Consider the following 21,097-nt stretch of genomic DNA (forward strand, 5'->3'; position numbering starts at 1 on the left):
TAGAAAATTAATAGCGCTAGGAGTAATTGGAAACTCAAGAATGCCACGGTATGCATGGTCCTTACAAGTGTATCTAAACTTTTGTTCACAACTGTACCGTATATTAATACTTAAAAAATATATAAAGAGAATAGACATGGTTCTTAAATGGGTGTTTTTGCCCTATTTAGTGTATTTAGTAGACTGTGGACTCGTGTGGCTGCAGCATGGCATAATTTCGGGACACCCCCACATGCTGCAACAATTAATTTCTCCACCAGAAGTCTGCACACACTGAGAGAGAGAGGAAGCAGTCCAGCCCTCATCGCTACCCCACCCTTCAAACAACACACAGCGTGGGGCGGCTCAGCAACCATTCTGAAAATCTCACACCTGCTGTCGGTGCCCCCCGTGTAACACTGCTGCCTATTTCAGTCGGGGACAATATCAGAGAAAAATCCTGTGGCAGCCATCTTAGGTGTACCACTGCAGGATGTGATGAGGAGCCACAGTGAGGAGGACGAGCCGCGCATCCTTCAATCTGTGCGCTCCGTGCGTTCAGCACCGCGGACAGCTCCGGCCGCCCGGCAGGCAGAGAGGGAGGGAGGGAGGGAGGGAGGGAGGGAGAGGCCATCTCCCGCTTTCACCAACACACAAAAAATAAAAGCCTCTCTCGTCCCCTCATCTGTGCTACGCCCCTCCTCTCCCTTCTCACCTCCCCCCTCTCACATCCGCAGCAGTGACTGGCCAATAAAACACAGAAAATACGTAAGCACCGACGAGTGCTCGGCGCAGGCGGAGAATGCTCAGTGTGAAGCGGACCAAACCTCTTCCAGCACCACTCGTTACTGCTGACATCTCTCAGCGAGCACAATCAGGGCCTATCCCTGCCTTGACTCCGGGCATATTCTCCATTATATCGGATAAAGACGAGAGCGCAGCTAGAATCTGGGGATAGCAGAGTAAAAATAACTAATTTAGTGGGTTAGGATATCTGAAGGGACGCGGTGCTAGTCGGGCAAGATGTTAGATCCGTCGTCCAGCGAGGAGGAATCTGATGGGATAGTGGAGGAGGAAAGCAAAGAGGCGATGGCACCTCAGGCCGGATCCCGCATCTCTCCGAGCAGGACCAGCGAGAGCTCGGGTGGACTTGCGCCCAGCAGCAGCCGCAGCAGTGCCCGTCCGACCAGCCCGAGCCCGTCGGCGGTCAGCGAGGAGAAGGAGGATCTGGAGAAGATGCACAGAGAGGAGGAAGACCGCAAAAAGAAGCTGCAGTTGTATGTTTTTGTGATGCGAGCCATCGCTTACCCGTTCAATGCAAAACAGCCCACAGACATGGCAAGGCGACAGCAGAAGGTAAGGGCCCCTTCGGTGCAAAAGCATAATTAATAACCTCATGATGACGAAATGCTTCCTTTCATATCGCAGATGTTGTCATTGATGACCTACATAAGCTCGAGCACAGAGGGGTTTTGGCCACTAGGCCTATCCAATAGCGCACGGATACAGCACAGTCCCACAGAGACCACAGTTTTTTGTTTTTTGTTTTTTTTTTCTTTGACGCAAAATGTTGAAATCTTTGGAGCATGACAAGAGGAAAAGAAAAGGCGCTTCGAGCCCGGATAGTGGCATGGTGCTGCAGAGCTGCAGACTGAGTGCAGTCCATGTTGCTCAAATACACAAGCTCAGAAGTGAGATCAGTCCTCCAGCCTCAGCAAGCCCATTAATTGAAAGGGCGTTCAGGAGATGGTGGATGGCGACTTACAACAGGACGCTGTCATTGTCCTTGTTGGCCTACATCTCACCAAAGCCCTGATTTCCATAAGATATGCAGATGTGTAAGGCTGCATGTCCTGTCGTCTTGGCGGATACCCAATTCCAAGCCGTTTGCGCCATCACTTATCCCTTCAATTTGGCCTCCCAAGGTGACTTTTAGGCACAGACCTCTTGAGGAGGGGAGCTTAATAGCCTTTCTTTTCTGCAGATAAGCCTGGCTCCTCTCGGTGGGCCATAGTAAATGAATTGCATTAAAAAACACTTTCTACGTCCACAGATTACATTTCTGTACCATTTCAGGATGTCCAGAGTGTAAGATTAAAATCAGTTACTGTAAGGCCCACATCCTGGCTTCACACTGCTGCAGAGTTGCTCCACTGATGTTGAAGCCAGTTTTGGGTCATGATGTCCTTACTGTCAAAGTCACCATGGACAGGCCCTACTGTATGTTCAAATGATTGTTACTAAGGACGTTGTCCCTGTTCATTGTCTTTGGTTAATACATCCAAAAAAAGCCTGAATACAAAACAGACTGTGTTCCAAGACTGTCAGTAATAAATGAAGATGTGATGATAGTGATGTTTTGCATAGAGCTGCCTTTGTGCCTCACCTGACCGAATGAGAGCGTACTATCAGTTTCTTGTAGCTCTCCTCTTAAGGCAGAAGCTGCATGCAGTGTGGTCTGCAGAACATTCATTCAGCTCAGTTAAATCACAGGAGGATCACTCATTCTTTTGAAACACTGTAAACAATACTATGGAAATTGCGTGTGTAACTGCTGTTTTTTGTGTAACCTGCAGACAATTCGTCTTCCTCTGGACACCGTTAAGCCATATGGCTGGAATTTTCTGCTGACTCATGCACAAGTGCATGTGGGAGGCATAAACCACAGTTTCCATCTATTTGTTTGTTTGTAGTCCTGTTGAGCGTAGGTTACTGATAGTCTAATGCATGCTTAGTAATGCACTTTCATATCTGGTAGCTCAGGCAGCCACGATCCTCTGTTGTGGGTGAGTGAATATCTGGACAAACAAGCTGATGCATGCTTTCAGAGCAGGAAATCAAAGTGTGTCTGTCTGCCTACAGTCTGCCTCGACACTTTGATTTAGGCCAAATTTACATCCACTGACTTCAACCAATCCTGTCAAGAAAATCACACACCTAATGCAAAATTACATACAACGGAGCATATTTGAAAACAGAATGAATTGACTTAATCCAATCAACTGATACGCAGAATTTATTACAAAGAAACTTTTAACAGCAGAGAACACTAGGTTGATTACTTTCTGGCAGTTGTGTACATTTATAGTGTCATGGCACTCCATAATAACTATTGTGCCATTGCCGATTAATTATATTTCTGTCCTGTGTCTTTACAAAGAAATAATTTACCATGCAATACACATCACTGAAGAAAAAATATTCTACATTGGTCCAGTCATGTTTCTGTAAATTCCTTGAACCTCCCTGGAACATAGATGCCAATAAAAAAAATCATTTATGAAGAAAATTCCTCACAGTATTGGTTGCACAATCTAATATATAGTCCATTACAATTTTTGGCTATTATAAATTTGTCACAGAAATATGATGAAGCAATTTCTGTAATGAAAAGACTTAAAGGCCTCAGCAAAACATGTGGAGCAGCTCCATGATAATCCGTTATTAGAAGCTCTGGCACACAAGCAGCAGTGATGGGCTATCACAGAGAAACAGGCCAGGCTGCAAGCTCCACTGCTGCTGGAAATGTATTGCCGTAACCTTGTGAAAGGATAAACCAATAGGGCGGTAATATGCAGTTTCTTCCTCTTCAGGGCCGAGGGGAAGTGTCTTATTGTTCAGTCTGAAACATGCCTTCAAAGGCAGCCACATGAAGGCTGCTGCTGTTCAAATGTTGGTTGAGGAAACGTGCATGAATTACTGGTGACACACGTGTCTGCATTTAAAGGCTAACCACCTTGAGACACACTTGAATTCTCTCTGTGAATATGCTGCAAGTAAATTATTCAGGTTCCTGACAGATTTAGATTGTGTTGGTGCAGTTTATGAATTTATGGTGTCGTCGGGTTTGTCCTAGAGAGTAAAATTCTCCTTCATTTAACCGCAATAAACCGCTATAAACCGATCAAACAAGGACATGATGGCAAAGAAGTAAAACAACAAATAAATATGTTTTGTTTTGTTTTTTTAATGTGTCTTTTAAAGGGAAATGTTCAAGGTTTGAAAGATATTTTACAACATTTTTACTGTGGCTAGCAATGTTGGTCGTAGGTTGTCCAATCTATTTGCTGGCTGCTCTGTTGGTTGAACCATCACTTTGGTGCAGAAGATAAAAATATCAAAACAGAAATTTTATTTGAACTGGTCTGCCCTCAAATTTTCTTAAACCAAACATAACAAGCAAGCACTGGCATGTTAAAATGCTACATTAGGATGGTGAACATATACACAGCTCAAAGCACCACTGCCACCAGATATTAGCATGACTGTAGACTCCTTTTTTATTAGTTAATGAGCACAACCAAACAAAAACACAATTGGAACGAAAGCTCTGATATTAATTCCAATTTGATTCCTAAATATAGTCAGTGAAAACAAAATGCTTGCAATGAGACAGCTAAAAAAGGCATCTGATTAATCAAACCAAGCTATTTATAGATCACAGTGTAAGTATATTTCCAACTGAGTAAGTGCTCACATTAAGGATTTTTTTCCTCCCAGTCACAAAGTGTGATGCCCCGAAGATAATCTGACCCAATCAGCTCATGTGCCAGTAGGTTTACTTAATAGAGTGGCTCTTGGCTCAGCATTTTAATACTATACAGTATGCAATGGACACTCTGAGAGAGAGGAGATGTGATTTGTGCAGCTGGGGTTTGTGATGTGAATTTGAAATAGTCTGAAATGCAAATTGGTGCTACGTGGATGAAGTTTCTCGCGTTAGTGTTTAGCGCTGCTGGCAAACAATTTCAGGAGTCCCATAGTGGACTGCTTTTACATGGACTTCATTGCTTTTCTTGTTCTTAGATCTGTGTAAGTGATAATGATAGCTCTGCAATGCACTCACTGACAACTTACTCTATTTGGAACAGTCCTGTACATATGGAGAGCTTTATTGGATGATGGAGTTGTCATCTGTTTCTCACCTATACTTTCCCATTCGTGTCTGTGGAAAAAGAGGATTTGGAGAAACAATGTTGTCTCAGAAAGTACTCTTGGAAGAGTATCATACAGGGATAGAGTAACCTTAAATATGGATCAAAGTGAATGCTGAGGTTTTGAAGGCTTGTGATGCATCATGTAGACAGAAAACAAGACAAGAACCATTCAAGCTCTTTGGTGAAGCTCAGCAACATGTTTGCAAAGACAGTTACAACACATTAAAGGTTGAATCTTTGCTGATGACTGTTGAAACATGCGTTTAGGGCATAATATGATAAAACAATATATGATTGAAGTGATTGTGGCATTTGAACTGATAGATAAAAGACAGATGATGTAGCGATATAAGGATGGAACGAGAGAGACAGATGAACCTCTGACATAACTTAAAAAGGCATGAATATACTTAGAAACAATAAAAAAAGAATAAGAATACATTCAAACTGAAAAAAGCACAGTTTTTCATAAATACAGCCACACTTTTCAGTGTATACAGACTATATCTCTTATGTGACTTGACTATGTATTGTTCTTGTTCCTCCTTAATTTCTTCAAAGAAATCAGCAGTCATTTTACCAAGAATGGATCTGAATGATGACCATGTGGATACAGATAACTGTGAACTGCCCAGGCTCATTGTGTTCATGAGACACACAGACATGTGGACATAAAACAGCGACAGTAAATGGAGAGCTCAAGTATGGAACTGAAATCATTTGCATTATAATGTAAGATCTCTAAATGGTGTTCCGCCTGAAAAAAAGGCATCCTTAGATGATAAAAAGAAGCCTTGATATCAGTGTCAAATTCAATCATTTTGCTGAAAATATTGAATGTGAAAGCTGCTGCAGGAGGAAGTTATTGTCTCCTATTAGGAGGAGGATATGGTTGTTCATTATAGCCGTGAAGGTGTTCATTGATGGTATAGATGTGGATTCAGAAGGGGTGACAGCTGAGAAGCAGCAGGAGAAAAAAAACCTCACCCACAATCTGTGCAGCCACGTGTGACATATCACAGCTTCACAAATTAAACATATCCTCTATCGGGGCATAACCAAGAGGCAAAGCTAAGATCCAATTTGCCAGAATGCTAACAATGCCTTTTCATAAAGGTTTGGCAACTTTGAGGGCAGCAAATAGAGACAGAATCAAACTGATTAATATTTGCCTTGATATTCTCTGATACTCATAGGGCAAACGGTGCTTACCAAAATAGCTGCAGAAATGCAAATGTTAGCACAGCGTTGGTGCACGTGAATGTACAGTTTATGGGCAGCATGAGTGGTATCATGTAAGGGATTATTCCACATAGGTGAGCAAGAAGCGTGCGTGATCTGGCTTGAAAGCAAAATCTCACCTAGTGATGTTTCTCTCCTCCAAGTGCTCTCCTTTAGAAAACAGGATGTACCTGTTAATGACAGTCTAACTTAGCCTATGTAATCGTGCCTCTCATTTAAAGCTGCAACTCATTTTGGGCTGACAAATATTAAGCATCCATATTTAACATTTTTCCAGCCTTAATCCAGATGGTGCAACACTGATAAACCATTGTTTTGTGATGGACACAGAAGCAGATTTGTCTGTTTGAGGACAGTTGCTCTGTCTGAAAGACTAGTATTGATAAAGATTAATCTGCCGGGTTGTGATTCTTTGTTTTGTTGCTGCATGAGATATAATCCCTGCTCTAGATACTGCACATTTGTCATACTCAGTAAAGTAAAAGAAAAATGAAGCGTGGTTCAAGGAAAGTAGTGGACATTATCACTTACTTAGATGTCATTTTTTCTGTGATTAAATAAGATAATGCATTAACCCTGGGGCCGTATTATTTTCATTTGTGTTAAATATGGTGGTTATTTTTATAGTTAGCCATTTTGTTCCATTAACAGGCAAAAATCCGACATAATCTTGCCCTTTAACTACTTGTTTGGTCTAACCACTAGGCTTGAATGAAAAATATTCAATTTTTGATTATACAGGACCAAGAAACCATTTACACTTTAGCAGTCAGAACCAGCGATGATTTCTGTCGTAATTTTGTTCAAAAATTATTTAAATGACAATAAATTGCTCAGCTGGCTGCCAATTATATTTTTTTCAGTAAGAGACATAATGATTAAAGTGAAAATCAAGTTTTACTGTTAACATATGGTATTTTTTCATATGCTGGAAGACACACGTTGAGCGAAATAATCAGTCAGTGACGGTTGCAGCGAACCGATTACTGACTCAAAAACACAGATTCAGGCTTCCAGGGTTTATTATACAACAAACCTAATGAACTAATCCTGTCGACTTGCAGGGTGGAGCTTTCTGTATCATTATTCTTCTTACAAATCGGATTCTAGTGTGAACAAGTCAGGCAGTATTATGTCTTGCCGTTGCATGGCGCACAGCAGTTTCACAGGGTTTGGGTGGAGTTGTAGGTGAGCTGGTGTGCTTGAGTTGCTGTAGGGATTGTCGAAGATAGAAGTAAGGACTTCACAGATCTGCACATTATAGCGGCAGCAACATTGCAGGGTTAAATGTCACCCATTTTAAGGCAGAGAAAGATTATTTTCATGAAATATCTAAATGTGTAATCTTGTTACACAAAAATGATGTTTTATGGGTTTAATAAACGACTGCGGAGGGACTTTAATCGGAAAATTGTTTCAGTTCTAATCAAAATGCTGCAGTAACAACAGGCAATTCCACTGTAATTGTGTTGGAATAAAACAGCAGGGGCCCAGGTTTACTTTTTGTCAAAAGTTTACCATTTTAGCATTGCAACAATTAAAGTACTTATAACCTATGCCAAGGTTTAATGAGATTGAGAAGTCATGCTGAGATTTATAGACTGTTGGAGCCAGCTCAAATAGATCAGTGTGCCTGATGAAGGATGCTATGCAAAGCTGATGTATTAATCATAATGAATTGTACATTACTCAGTCACATTAATACCTTAAACCATGCACTTCACCCAAAGCAAATCCAAATGAAATCAGCTACTGTCACATGCTCAATCTCTCTTTCTTCTTATACATTTGTGCCATTTTTTCCCATATAATTACAAGATAATTTTCCCATAATTATGAGATTCCGAGACATAATTATGAGTTATGAAAGTTATAATCACTGTACAAGAAAACTTTGGTGAATGTTTTGATGAACACTGTACGCGGCTGCATGTCGTCATGCTTTTAAAAGTCTCTGTGGAGCCTTCAAAGTGAAATGAAGCCAGGCAGCTGTTGTTGGTCATTCAGGGCGCCGGAGTTTGCTTGTGCAAATGTGTGGCGTTATGTTGAACCCCATGAAACATTGCTTCAAAGGGCAAAATTACCAAGGTATGAGTGGGAAAGCACAAAAACAAGGGAGGCTGAGGGAGAGATTAGCAGTGGTGATTTTCCACATTAAAGACAGAAGAGCTATAGCAGGACCATTACTGCAGTCCTCCATTGAACCTGTCTTTCCCTGATGACTCTCACTGAGGCATAAGGAACACAAACAGCAGCCTGGAGCAGGCAAGAGGCTGCATGTCGGGTAGATACTCGCTCTGAGTTTCTTATCATGGGTGTCACATGTTCATATCACAGCTCCTTTAAACAGTCACTGCACCAGTTCCCTCCTGGCAACAGTCTGTTTCAAAGGGATTCTTTTTTTTTTTTCACGCATTTCTTTCAATAACACTAATGTAAAATGACATTTGTATTATCAAGGATACACCAAATACAGTAAGATAACATAAATCATTAGATGGAAATATTGTGGAATACATGTTTATTAGCAAAATGTTAAAACAGTGCTCAGGGCATGCAGTGAATTCTACCTGTTTTTTTTTAATGTCTTTTTGTTGTTGAAGACTGTCATAAAATGTTGCTATGATTTTTAGAAACTTACCCTCACAATGTGAGATTTTTTTAAAAACCTCTCTTCCCTTTCTAATTTGTTAGTTTAAAAAAATACATTTTTTTTGTGCCAAAAGTATGACTAATGGAATCTGTGTGAACTTCTTTCAACACATCTTGAATCATTTCCTATGGATGAATGCACCCAATGCAAACCGTATTGAACATCAAACAGGAGTTGTCTGAGATAATCACTTTTGAAAGCAAAGTGAGAGGCAGAGAAAGTGAAAGAGAGATTACAGAGAAAGACAGTAAGTGACTTGTGATGGGAGGGTGGTAGGAAAAGATTTATGTCTCTGACTCTTGATGAGAGTAATGCACCAGCGATGGAGATACCAACCCACAGTCAGCCTTTGCTGCTCCACAAGTAGTGCTGTAGTACTGCAGTGGGTGCATTTTATCTACTGCAAAATAAAGAAAAAACATCAAAAATGTTCCCTATTATGAAAGGCACATTTTTCTTATTTTAGCTGAAACACTAGTGAATAAAGAGACCATTTTCAAATGTGATCTTTTTAGTTGTTTGATTTGTTTTTAAGCATTGAAGGACATTCTTAACTTTACAGGGAGCAAATTTAACTAAGACCAGTCAGAGATTGCAAAACACAAAATTAGCTGAACATTATTTTGCTTCACACAGCCTTGAGAAAGTGAATAAATTCAACATACTTTCTTTTAAAGTGGAGAAAAATGCTTCAGCCTGTTTACCTGCTGAGTACAAGGGCTGCAAATGCTAATTTTCATTGTTAAAGAATTGGCTGATCAGATTTTTTTCATTTGTTTAAGCACTTAGAATACGAAAAGCCAAACAAATAATCGAAAATGTGCATCTTAAGTTTTGAGAGCTCAAAGTAGTATCTTGTCGTGTGTTAATATTTTTAAAAAATGTTGCAGATACAGTCTCGACTAATTTGTTCTTTTTTTCATCTCTGCAACATTTGTTTTACCCAAAGGCACCTAACAAAAATCGATTCCTCTTTATTCTTGTTCTGTAGTTTACTCTGTAAAGAGACCTTAATGATCCATATCAAATGATTTTGTGTACAATCTTAATGCTACAATGTTGGCAAGTAAGTTTACTGGATGCTGAGTATTCTCTATGTGCACAAACACAATTCACATGAGCATACAATGTGTTTTATACACATTAACAAGAAAAGATAGATGCTTTTGGAAAATGATCACATAGGACATTGGGCCTTGCCACGTGTAAACATAAATACATTTAATTCTAAGTCATCAAATGAATTTAATCAAAGTCTGGCAAAGGACACTACCACTCAGTGATTCTTTAGTTGTAAACATCAAGTGTGCAATAGATTGTTTTTTTTTTTTTAGTTTTTTTTTACCAAATTTATGCAAATGTAGATTGATTTCTGATTGATTTCTACCTCCTGGTTCAATAAAAGGTCACATGTCCATACTGTTTTATGTTCTTTAAGGTCAAGGGATTATTTTGTTGCTTAATTACTTAAGAACTGAATGAACCAGCTGAGCCAAAGGGAGTTGGGGGTGTGATAATGGACGACTGTAACAAGAAGGGGCTTTGCTGGTTGTGAGCACAGTGCTGTCCTGTATCTATCAGCAGTGCCACAACTCCTGAATATGACAACAGTGTGAAGACTGGTTATACAGAGCCAGAGCTCCCTGTTTTATCCCTATTTGTTGTGCGTCAGGCTCCGTCTGCCGAATATACACCTGGCTGTTTACTAGAGTGGTATTTACTCACACAACACTGTGTGTGTGTCTTCGGAACAAATCTATGTGAGCATGTCTGGTCGGGGATAATAGGTTGTGCATCTGTCTTTGTATAATTGTAGTTTTGTGACCATAGTCACTACACAATGCTGGTGTTTTGTGTTTGATGAGGCCTGCTGATGGTTGATTTTGTGCAGCTGTCGTGCAGCACTTGCTCCCGTACTTGTGTTTGCTGTTTACTCAGATGTGGGCCGGTGGTGTCATCTGCAACATGAATAAAATGTGCTTTGTCTGGTGAGAGGATCCACTGATACCATGTTTGCTGAAAACCAACAGAAGCATTGGAAGGGAATTCTTCTGAGCAAACAGATCCACACACAATAAGAACATTTAATTTGTGTGATGACCTTTCATCAGTTTCTAGATTTGACTGCACAAATGTAAAAAAATAACCCTTGTATAAACTCACAGTACATTAAACAAGTCTAATTTTTAGCATCTACATTTCATGAAATATTGCAGCACGTTCAGAATCTAGATTTTAGATTCCTTCGACTAAACTTCCTGTTTTTTTCATTAATCAGTTATGAGTGTATTTCCCGCTGCCCACCACTGAAAACTGCCCATCTATTTTGCAGCCATTTAATTTTGGAAAACAGCCTAATTTAACTTTCCCTTTTCAGTGTTATATAACTTCTGGAGGAAGCTCAAGTCTGAGTCAGCAACGAGACTTTATTGCGCTGAACTACAGTAGCTACAGTATTCAGTACACCGCATTCAATTAGCTAATTAGCCCACTCATCACAGCACTGCAAGGACAGCTGATACGCCTCACAAGTTGATGACATGTTGATTTAAAATGTCAAAAAGATAAAATGATCAATACGAGGAGGATCATAACCGTTGTTTACTGCATAATCATTGTAAATTGCAGGTGTTATGTAACTTGCTGTCATGCTGCTTTGCCTCTTTCTTAGATGTACAGTTTTATATATGATAATATTCAACATTACTGTCCACACAGAAAGACACACAGTAAAGCTCCTGTTCCAACAACCCACAGTGACTAAGACTTATTTAAACAGTATCTGGACTCAGGGAGATAAAATGGTTTCAAAACATGTAAAATTATAATTTGATTTGGTCCACTTACATCACTGCTTCTATATTTTAAGCTGACGCTCGTTTCTTTGCACAGACAGAAATGTCTTAAATAAAACGAGTAATGTTCAGCAACGTGCAGTTTTTAGTCTTTCATTATTACTGTTTTTGATTCACTGTACATATCTATAAAAGTCCTATGCAACTAAATTCATTAATCAGCTAATATTGCCTTGTTGCAGATATAGCTATCGGTATATTGAAAAAGAAAGTAGACATTCTCTGATTCCAGTCTCCTGAATTTCAACATATTCTGGTTTCTTCACTCCTCTGTGACAGTAAACAGAATTTCATAGGTTTAAGGACCAAACAAGACATTTGAGGATGTCTTCTTGGGCTGTTGGATCACTGATCACCATCCTTAAGCCTTTTCTGACATTTCATGTACTAAATACCTAATCAATTGAGAAAATAACGTACAGATTAATTGACAATGAAATTAATTGACAGTTGCAGCCCTAACAGCTTAATCAGTGTACATGTTCAGGTGTATACAAAAATTACAAAACATAAATGCTGCAATAAGGAATCCATGCTGTTATGTTTTTATGCTCGTAACAGTGTTAGGCTATACTTTATTGCTATATACTTTATAACATATTTCAATTATGTTACTTTTATTGATACTTTTACACCAACCAATAAAGAGAACATTTACTATTTGTCAAGTTGGCAGTTTGGAGAAAGTTTGGACAGAGACTCTCAGACTCATAATATCAATATTTTCAAATCTAGGCTACAGCCCTAATTTTTTTCTATAACAGTCAGATCCCATATTGTTTACTTCATATATGTAAAACTATTCAGTAATCTCCCCTTTCATGATACGCAAACAGACATGCTGAATTAGCAAAAATGTACCTAATAGTTAGTATATTATAATAGTTTCATAGCAGATACACAGATGGTTTCTTCTGCACTAAAACTGTGGCGACATAGCTACGTATACTGACATAGAAATACACAATACATGAAAATCCTTTTTTAGTTCAATGGAGAATCACAAAAGACAGCTAACATTTTTACAATGGTTGTGCCTGAGGGGATTTATTACCACCGACCTCTGTTAGAGCTCAATGGGCTTCAAGATAAAAGACATACATTTTAAAATCATGTTCAGTTGAAGCTGACAGAATTTTCTGATATTACACAGAGAATAACAACTTTAACAGAAAGTTTAAGGGTTCCAAACTACACACATGCTTAAATAAATAAGTAATTCTTCATCCTGTAAATCTTTTAATGATTCACGGCGACTCAAATATTGAATCAGCCACATGGTCAAACTGGAAACTCAAAGCCACAGTCAGCTGAGGCTCTAATGAAGTTACTGTACATGTGCATGTCTCCTCTATTGATATGTGAAGGGTGATTAATGTCACTGCCTACTTCATTGCAAGAAAATGAATCACTGCAATCTTGATAAGAGCCACAGAGAGAGAATCAATATAAGCAAAGCAGGAAAGTATGTCTTGGGAGTCTGGCAAATACTGATGAAAATGGAGGCATTTTCTCTCATCCATCAACGCTGTTGCTAATCAGCACAGTTCTCCAATCAGCGATGAAATAAAAAGCTGAAAGTCATAAATACTTTATGCGTTTGAGCTGCAAAGAAGTGGACACAATTCACCTGGTGTACTGCTGTGTGCTTCAGCGTTGCAACAAAACACAAACACACACCTACGCACACAGACACACACAGCGTTGGCATCTTGCTGTGTTGTCACATGAAGTCAAATCGGCCAAGAGAAACTGTCAGCAGAGACCAATGTATTATTAGCTGTGACCTTTCACGGAAAAAATCCACAAGTAAAACACAAATGAGTTCTGCCAGTGTTTGGCACAACATCCAATCTCTTTGATTTTACTCTAAAACCTTCAGAACTGGTTTACAGCTACATGTAAAAAAGTTGCTAATATGTGAGATTAATAGAGCCATTCAGTCATTGCCCTCGTGGATCACAGCTGGCTGCAACTGACAGTCCTTTTCACCGTTGCTTCACCTAACAAATATCTCTTGATTATTTTAGTGTCAGTATCCCCCCTCCCCCAAACAAAGTGATTTAGTTGAACGTTTGAAACAACAAAGAAAATGATAAAATTCACACATTGTTGAGGCTGGAAGCAAAGAATATTTGATATTTTACTAGAAAAGTTGCGGAAACAATTAATTGACCATTGGAATAATTGCTTGATTAAGTTTCTGTCAGTCGATTCGTTGACTAATTGTTTCAGTTCTAATTACAGTCGCTCATTAATATAGAATTAAAATGGTCAGAAATTCATTTTATCTACCGACCACAGAATAGTTGCTGTTTAAAGTGTCCACTTTAAGCCGTTTCAAGCATATTTACCAGGGCTGCAGTATGGATGACCTCAGGTCTGGCTGCACAAGTGCTAGCTTTGCCCTAAAACATTTCAGTCAGTTTGGTTCAAGTTTGTTTTTATGCCTCTTTTCAAAAGCCCAGCAGTACACAGAAGCCATCTCAGGCTGTATTTTCCTCTTTATATTACACATTATTCATACTGCTTTCTCGTGCTGCAGTTTTTCTTTCCCTGTCTTGATCGATTGTATCTCATCATTCTGCCCTCCGCCTTAGCCTGGAACTCTAGTTTCAAATGCATTCCTTTATTCCAAATGTTTTCTCTGCATAAGAATGCTACTTAGAAGACAGTATTTCAGAGTATAATAGGAAAGCTTTTCTTGTGGGGAAAAGTATCATAAATTATTAGTCTGTATATTATGCACTACACATTATAAATGTGAAGTCTAAGGAAGGATGAAAACTGTAATGTGTTTATTCTCAAGCTCACTTTCAGAAATGGACAAGAAGCCAAGGCCGTGTGTGTCAACTACAGCTTCCTTGTGTCCCCACAGACCACACTAATTTGCATAGCGGTGTTAATATTTCCATTTCTTGCCTCAGGATGTTCCTTGAACACCACGGTCTATTGAAACATTGAAGCAGTGGTCCACACTTCCTCTCTAACCACACATGTTTCAAAGATGAATAAACCTGAAACCTTCAAGCACAAGTATTGATCTTGGATGTTGTTGATGTGCTCTACTTTTATGTTGTAAGTGGACTTTTTATGTTTGGACATTAAGTGCTATATTATGCTGAGATTCACTGTGCCACAACAGGCTGAAGTAGGAGTGATGCCCTGGTGGAATGAATTGTGATACTATGGCTTTGGATCCATGCTATTTTTACTGACAGCAATGGACAGGTCATCTCGTTGTTAACCTGCAGTGAGTCTATCTTTATCCATGTGTTTGTACTAATCCCTCTTGGCAATTTCTCTTTGGCTCAATTAATGAAATCTTAAATTACATGATCCTCATATTCTGAGCATTATCAAAGGGGGGTTGGGGTAGTGTGATGGTCACACAGATGGTGTTGAGATTGCCTCACAGGCACATGATATGTGGTATTTTTCCATCGCACTCCTACACCAAAGTCTGTCACTTGCAATGTGCTGCTGTACGCATGCCGACATACACATCACCAGCAGGTCCTTGTGCTTGTTTGATATACACAACAGCTTGATTGAAGGCAGTTGTCAGGGGAGGATTGTCAGTCTATTGACCGTTAGGTCAGTGACTCAGTAATCATGCGTGAAATCAATCCAGGGACATCCAGACCTGTGTGAAAATTGAAAGTGAAAAAAAGGAGATCTCAGGAAGGATTTCAGGAAATTAAAAACAAAAGAACATCAAGTACATTTAATATTTCTGAGAATGATTCTGCCTTGTTGTACATAAAGACTTCACTTCTTTTTTTGTGAGTGATGGCAAAGTTGTAACAAACACAATATGAACAATATTAAAGAGTCTACAGCTCAGTAATGCAGCTGAAACCTACTGTGCTCATGATGAAAATGCTAATACGCTGAGGTTTCAACTGGCTCTAAACACAAAAGACAGCTAAGACTGATAAGAAGGTCATTGGTTTTGCACTTTTCTAATCATAAAGTGAAATGTTTGAAAAATAGTTTGACCAAATGCTAGATGAAAACGCTGTTAAAACTTAGAGACTTGGAATCTCTTAACCCAGTCTCATAGCAATCCATCCTTTAGTTGTTAAGATATTTTAGTTTGGACTCAAGTGGTGGAACATCTGGCCATCAAGCAGGCGCAACAAGGGCTAGCATTGTAACAATGAAGTGTGAAGTTTTACCTCTTAATTCTCTTGTCTTTTTTGTTTGATCATGGCTGGAAATGCCTCGACCTCTGCTGTTTCTGATATTCATGGCCAGAACATCACAGCCTAGCTGGGGCCTGGACATTGTCCAGTTGGGTGACGGTAGGATGGCGTCTCCTCTATTTGCAGATGATGTTGTCCTTTCAGCTCCACTGGACCGTGATCTACAATGTCCACTGGAGAGCTTTTCAGTCGAGTATGGTGTGTTTGGGTTGCAGAATTGCTCAGTCCAGGTTTGAGGAGGGGGGAAATCCATGTGGGAGATTTCAGGTGACTTGGGCTTTCATTCATGAGTGATAGTAAAACAGTGATTGCACACCAATGACTGTGGTAATACAGACTCAGAACATAGTTAATTCACAATCTGGACAGTGACTGAAAGAATGAGTTTGTGGATAAAACTGACTGAATCGAAGATCCTGGATTTACTCCACTTGACAGCTTGAGGGCCTCACTGTTGACCTGCTGGATGATGACTGTCTGAAATGGGATACAAATGTAAACCTATAGAAAACACTGGAGGGCTAGCAGCTCCCATCTCGCCTGGTAGTTCTTAGCACATCCCAATGAGGAGCTGGAGAAAATTTCTAGGGAAAGGGATATTGGAATAATCTCGAGTGGTCTATGGAAATCTGGCCACAATTTTAAAAACTGTTGGATTACTGGTTTGTTTCAAGTATTTTCCTGTTCATTTTTTTTGCTGAGTTGTCCTCTGTTTGTCCTTCTCCCAAAGATAACTAAACAGCAGCTTCAGCAGACCAAGGATCGCTTCCAGGCCTTCCTCAATGGAGACACACAAATCGTGGCTGATGAGGCATTCATCAACGCTGTGCAGAGTTACTCTGAGGTACCAACACACCACAGCAGCACAGTCACAATCACAACCATGTTTATCCATGTACAATATATATATATCTGACAGATACATATCTCATTCATACATGTGGATTTTTGTCTGTTTTCACAATAAAAATGCAGCTGAATAATGTTTGTGATGTACATACTCTATTTTTGTACATATGCGTATTTTCTAATTCTACATAAAATCTTAACCAGGTTTCAATTGAAAATGTCAAAAAAGCACTACACAGCCTTCCTGCTATTCCATGTCAAAATGCCTGAATTCAGAAAGCTGAGTGGTAAAATGGTGGCTGAATCTTTTCACTGCACAGATTATGAGTCAGAGCATGTGGCTGACACAGCCATCTTTTCCAGCTTCACTATTCAGTCTGCAGATGAAAAAGTCATTATTGCCATGAATACAGTACAAAAGGCGTAGCATGCTGTATTAGTGGGGTATGTTAAATGCCAGATTCACAATGGAAAAACAAGCCATTATGGAAAACTGATGTATGAAATTACAGCCATCAGGAAGCACATACTGTACATAATGACTTTTTCATGGAAGTTAATTACAAGACGACCTCTGCACTACGTGATAGCTAGACAGAAACCTAGTTTATTTTGTGCTATCTAATGTTAGTGTGAAATACGGTACAGTTTAAAGTCAGAAGGGTGATGGAAATAGTAACTGTAACCTTAAGGCGGCTTTGTCTAAATTACAAGTTGGACGGCTCTAAACTATGTTTCCACTCTTGTATAAAGCTCACTCACAGACTGTCCTATTCAACCACCATCAGTGTCATGACTAACTTCAAGGCAAACACATTTTTATGAAATGATGAGCGTGACATATGATTCCTACTGGGGACATTTGACTTCCACTTCTTGTCTACGTATGTGTCCTGTCACGACCAAAAAAGGCAGAAATGCCAGTAATAAGATATAGTGAGTACTATGGAGGAAATAGTGTAGTTATTTATAGATTTGATTTTGAAAATGAGCTATACACAGATAACTCATCTGTCGAACCATTTACATTTAGATGTATTATTATGGATTTATGGATGTACTGTTGTAATGACGATATTTATTATTGCACTTGTATTGCAAAAATGTTGTGTACGATAGCAAAATAGTCCTAATCTAAATAGGAATACATGAAATCACTATGGTTTACAACTTATTTTAAAGGAGCCATATTGTGTTTTGTTGTAGTTTTTAAGTATGTCCTAAAAAGACCATCCCCATTTCTTTCCTTTGTCAGTAGGTCAGGAAATGTGTCTCTGAATGTGAAACCTGTTGTGATGTCCTCAGAAAGTGTGCAGTGCTTCATGCACTGTGTATACAATTAGAAACTACAGCTTATTCATAATAACGTACCTAGCGTCTGTGTGTGCAGAGAAGCTAAAGCTTATACTTATGTTTGACATGCTTCATTCAACACACTGTCTTGGGACATGCTAAGTGTTTTTTATCAAGATAAAATCTTTAGCTGGGGTTCAGGAGCAGGGCCACACCTCAACCACCCCACTTCCTGTCCTACATCTATACACACCACTCTGCCCCTCCCACTTGTTCATCCCGCTTCTGGTGCACAGAGCATTGTTCTGCTGCACTGCCAGACTGAAACTTTTAGAAAACTCTGACTCACCACGAACCGTTCATCCATCAGCCCTCCACGAAGAAACATTCTCCCCGGCTCCAGATCTTCTTCACGCCGATCAGCTTAACCTACAACGAGGTCCCAGAGAGGATAGGGATCGGCATTGTTCCCAAAACGCCATTAATCACGTCGCTCGTCCCGAAGAGACGATTTCAATCAGAACTTCTCATCCGATCCCAGCTACACCCGGGGAGGCTCTTCTCAGGGAAGACCAAAAACGTAATTCCTCCCTCCTCAACTTCCTCTCACTCCAGCGTTGATGCCCGAAGCAGCCAAGTGTCCAGAGAAGCCGTCGCATCCGGTAATGATCGGCGCGCTCCCTCACTTCCGACAGATCTTCTTGCACATCCCTCCACATGAAATGTCCGACCGGACTGTGGGTCTTCAGAAAGTGAAAGACTTTACCCGCCACTGCGCTGACAACAAAGTTAAACTATTCCAACTTCTGACAAACTCCAGGAGCTTAGAACCAAAACAATCCTCCATCCGGCAGATGCCGAACATAGACAGTCTATGACGCCGACGCTGCCCGCCAGAGTGTGACGTCATTGCACTGCCAATAGCTCCGCCCAGTACAAAAAATACAACCCATAAAACAAAGACCATTGATGGCTGAAGCAAACAAGCCTCCAGAGAAATGGAATGGCTCTCTCAATACGCACCCAGAAACACTCATCACGCTCCCACATTCCCAACAGTTCTCCTGGCAATGTCCCTCCATATGAACTGACCAAATCACTGCTGGTCTCCAGACAACATGGGAACATCTTCACCTGCCGTCTCACTAACAGCAACGTCAGACTGCTTCAACTTCTGATAGACTCTCAGACCTTTCAATACATGATAAACCACAGCAATCTTCTCACACGCCACAGCTGTGCATCTGAGCGTCACCCCACTATCTGTAGCTCCGCCCAGGTTGCCAGGTGTGATTCATCTCATCCACCAGCAACCTACCCTGCTGCAACCTGTCCACAGCTCCACCATTACAACCATTTCTGGTCATGGGATATCTTCTCACCTTTCCTCCCTTGAAACTTCCCAAAAATCTTTTACTCTCTCATCTGGCATCCCTCCCTCTTTCATCCTTTTTTTTTTCCAGCAACCTCTCTCTCTTGCCATTGGCAATGGGTTGCTCCTTTTGACGCAAAGAAGCAGCCACTCTACGAAAAGCTCCCTCTGGATGGCGAGGTCCTTTGTCATTCATGAACAATATCCCATGCAACAGTCAGCTCTTCAATCATGCTCCTTTTGCTGGTTATGGGGGTTCTTGCAGGTTCTTCAAAAATGAAGATGTTTTGCCTTCTGACCCTCAGTTCACTACAGAGGCTGGTTAAGTTGCAATCTTATCCTGATTCCTCTTTCACTTCAAACAAGTCCTGACAGAGTCCAGAAACCTTGCATGTTCTCTGGCCACTCCTTCCAAATTGTTGCAGCTTCCAGCCGCTCCAACCCTTAAGACATACACTATGGCCAGTCTTTGTTTCTTTCTTATGAGAGGCTTGTGGGGGTTTGCCAGCCCAGAAGCAGATGCTAATGTCTGACTAAGCTTTAAACCTACACTGCATCAGCTCAACTCGGTCATCACCAACATAATGATCCTTTCCATCCAATAAACAATCAAGCTTCAAATTGACAGTGTGGTCCTTGCTAGTGAACTGGTGTACTATAGCCTGATAGTATGGATATTAAAATGCTACCACAGAAAGAGGTGTACCCATGGTCATCTTCCTGCAAGGGACCCTGCCTGCAGCAGCTCGGTTGGGTTTAAAGCCAGAGACATTAAAACTAGGGCTAATATAGGCATGTACAATAAACCATCTCTGTACTGTTTTGAGCAAAAACTTGAAATTCATGTTCTGAGGACATGTTAGACTCACATTAACTTGCTAAAAGTTTGCATAATATGGGACCTTTAAGAACTGTGTTTGGTAGACTTTGGTAAGACTATTGATTGTAAAATGATGGGACGAAACCTTTTTTTTCTGGTCACTTTTAATTTTTAAACACATTTTTATTTGTTCCTTTTGGGTTAATTATCACCTTGACTGCAGGGTGTACATCTTTTTCACTTTATCTCAAATAAATGTGTCCAGTTTATTTTAAAAATGCTAATTTTCTTGTCCACTCAAAGTGGCATGTTTACTCAAACAGTAAGGGCCACTGTTATTAGACAAATTATGCATGATTAAAGGTTGCTTTGTGTATTTTTTTTGCTAAAAATGCTGCAAAATGCTGGAGTCTGCAGGAAGCCTAACCACACATCTTTAATCTTTAATTAATCTTAGCCTGCAAACCTTTGTAACAAACCACTGTAACATACACCAAGTAATGAGGGTAATGTACCACTGTGCTGTGGTGTTTCAGAGCAGTAGTCGCTGCTTTTTAGCCATAATGGATGCTAAGAACAAAATGTGACTGTCAAAGTGACAAAGCAGTCAGCTCTGATGGTTGCTTCAGTTGATGCTGTGACAATATAGTCTTGTCTGCCTCTGTCCCTGTTAGTCTGTCATTAGCACGAGACAGAATGTTTGTGTTAAGTCACAGCAACACATGCATGTTTCTGATTTTCCATTTAAGAATTTTGTCTTTTTTTGCTGATGAAGACAAATATTAACAGGTTGAGACAGAATGTGAAAAAAAGTTTCACATCTCCAACACCTTGTACTCCACTCTGAATTTAGATTTTTAGCTACAGTACAACTACTAATCATTTTTTA

At 40.0% G+C, this 21,097-nt stretch overlaps 1 protein-coding gene across 10 annotated transcripts in view; it reads left to right on the forward strand.

Annotated features, from left to right (window-relative positions):
- Positions 1-754: 754 nt before the first annotated feature.
- cadpsb (Ca2+-dependent activator protein for secretion b) overlaps positions 755-21,097 on the forward strand; it is a 68,422-nt gene continuing 48,079 nt past the window's right edge. For 8 of the 10 annotated variants that reach the window (XM_055010688.1, XM_023280278.3, XM_055010689.1 and 5 more), the window contains exons 1-2: positions 756-1,335; positions 16,605-16,718. In XM_055010688.1, coding sequence (XP_054866663.1) covers positions 1,003-1,335; positions 16,605-16,718 — 447 coding nt within the window. In that variant the 5' untranslated portion in view covers positions 756-1,002. Of the gene's footprint in view, positions 1,336-16,604; positions 16,719-21,097 lie in introns of all 10 variants that reach the window. The other 2 variants (XM_035952858.2, XM_035952860.2) reach the window with 1 other exon arrangement.

This window comes from Amphiprion ocellaris, chromosome 5 (genome assembly GCF_022539595.1).
Source record: "Amphiprion ocellaris isolate individual 3 ecotype Okinawa chromosome 5, ASM2253959v1, whole genome shotgun sequence".
NCBI classification, from domain to species: Eukaryota; Metazoa; Chordata; class Actinopteri; family Pomacentridae; genus Amphiprion; species Amphiprion ocellaris.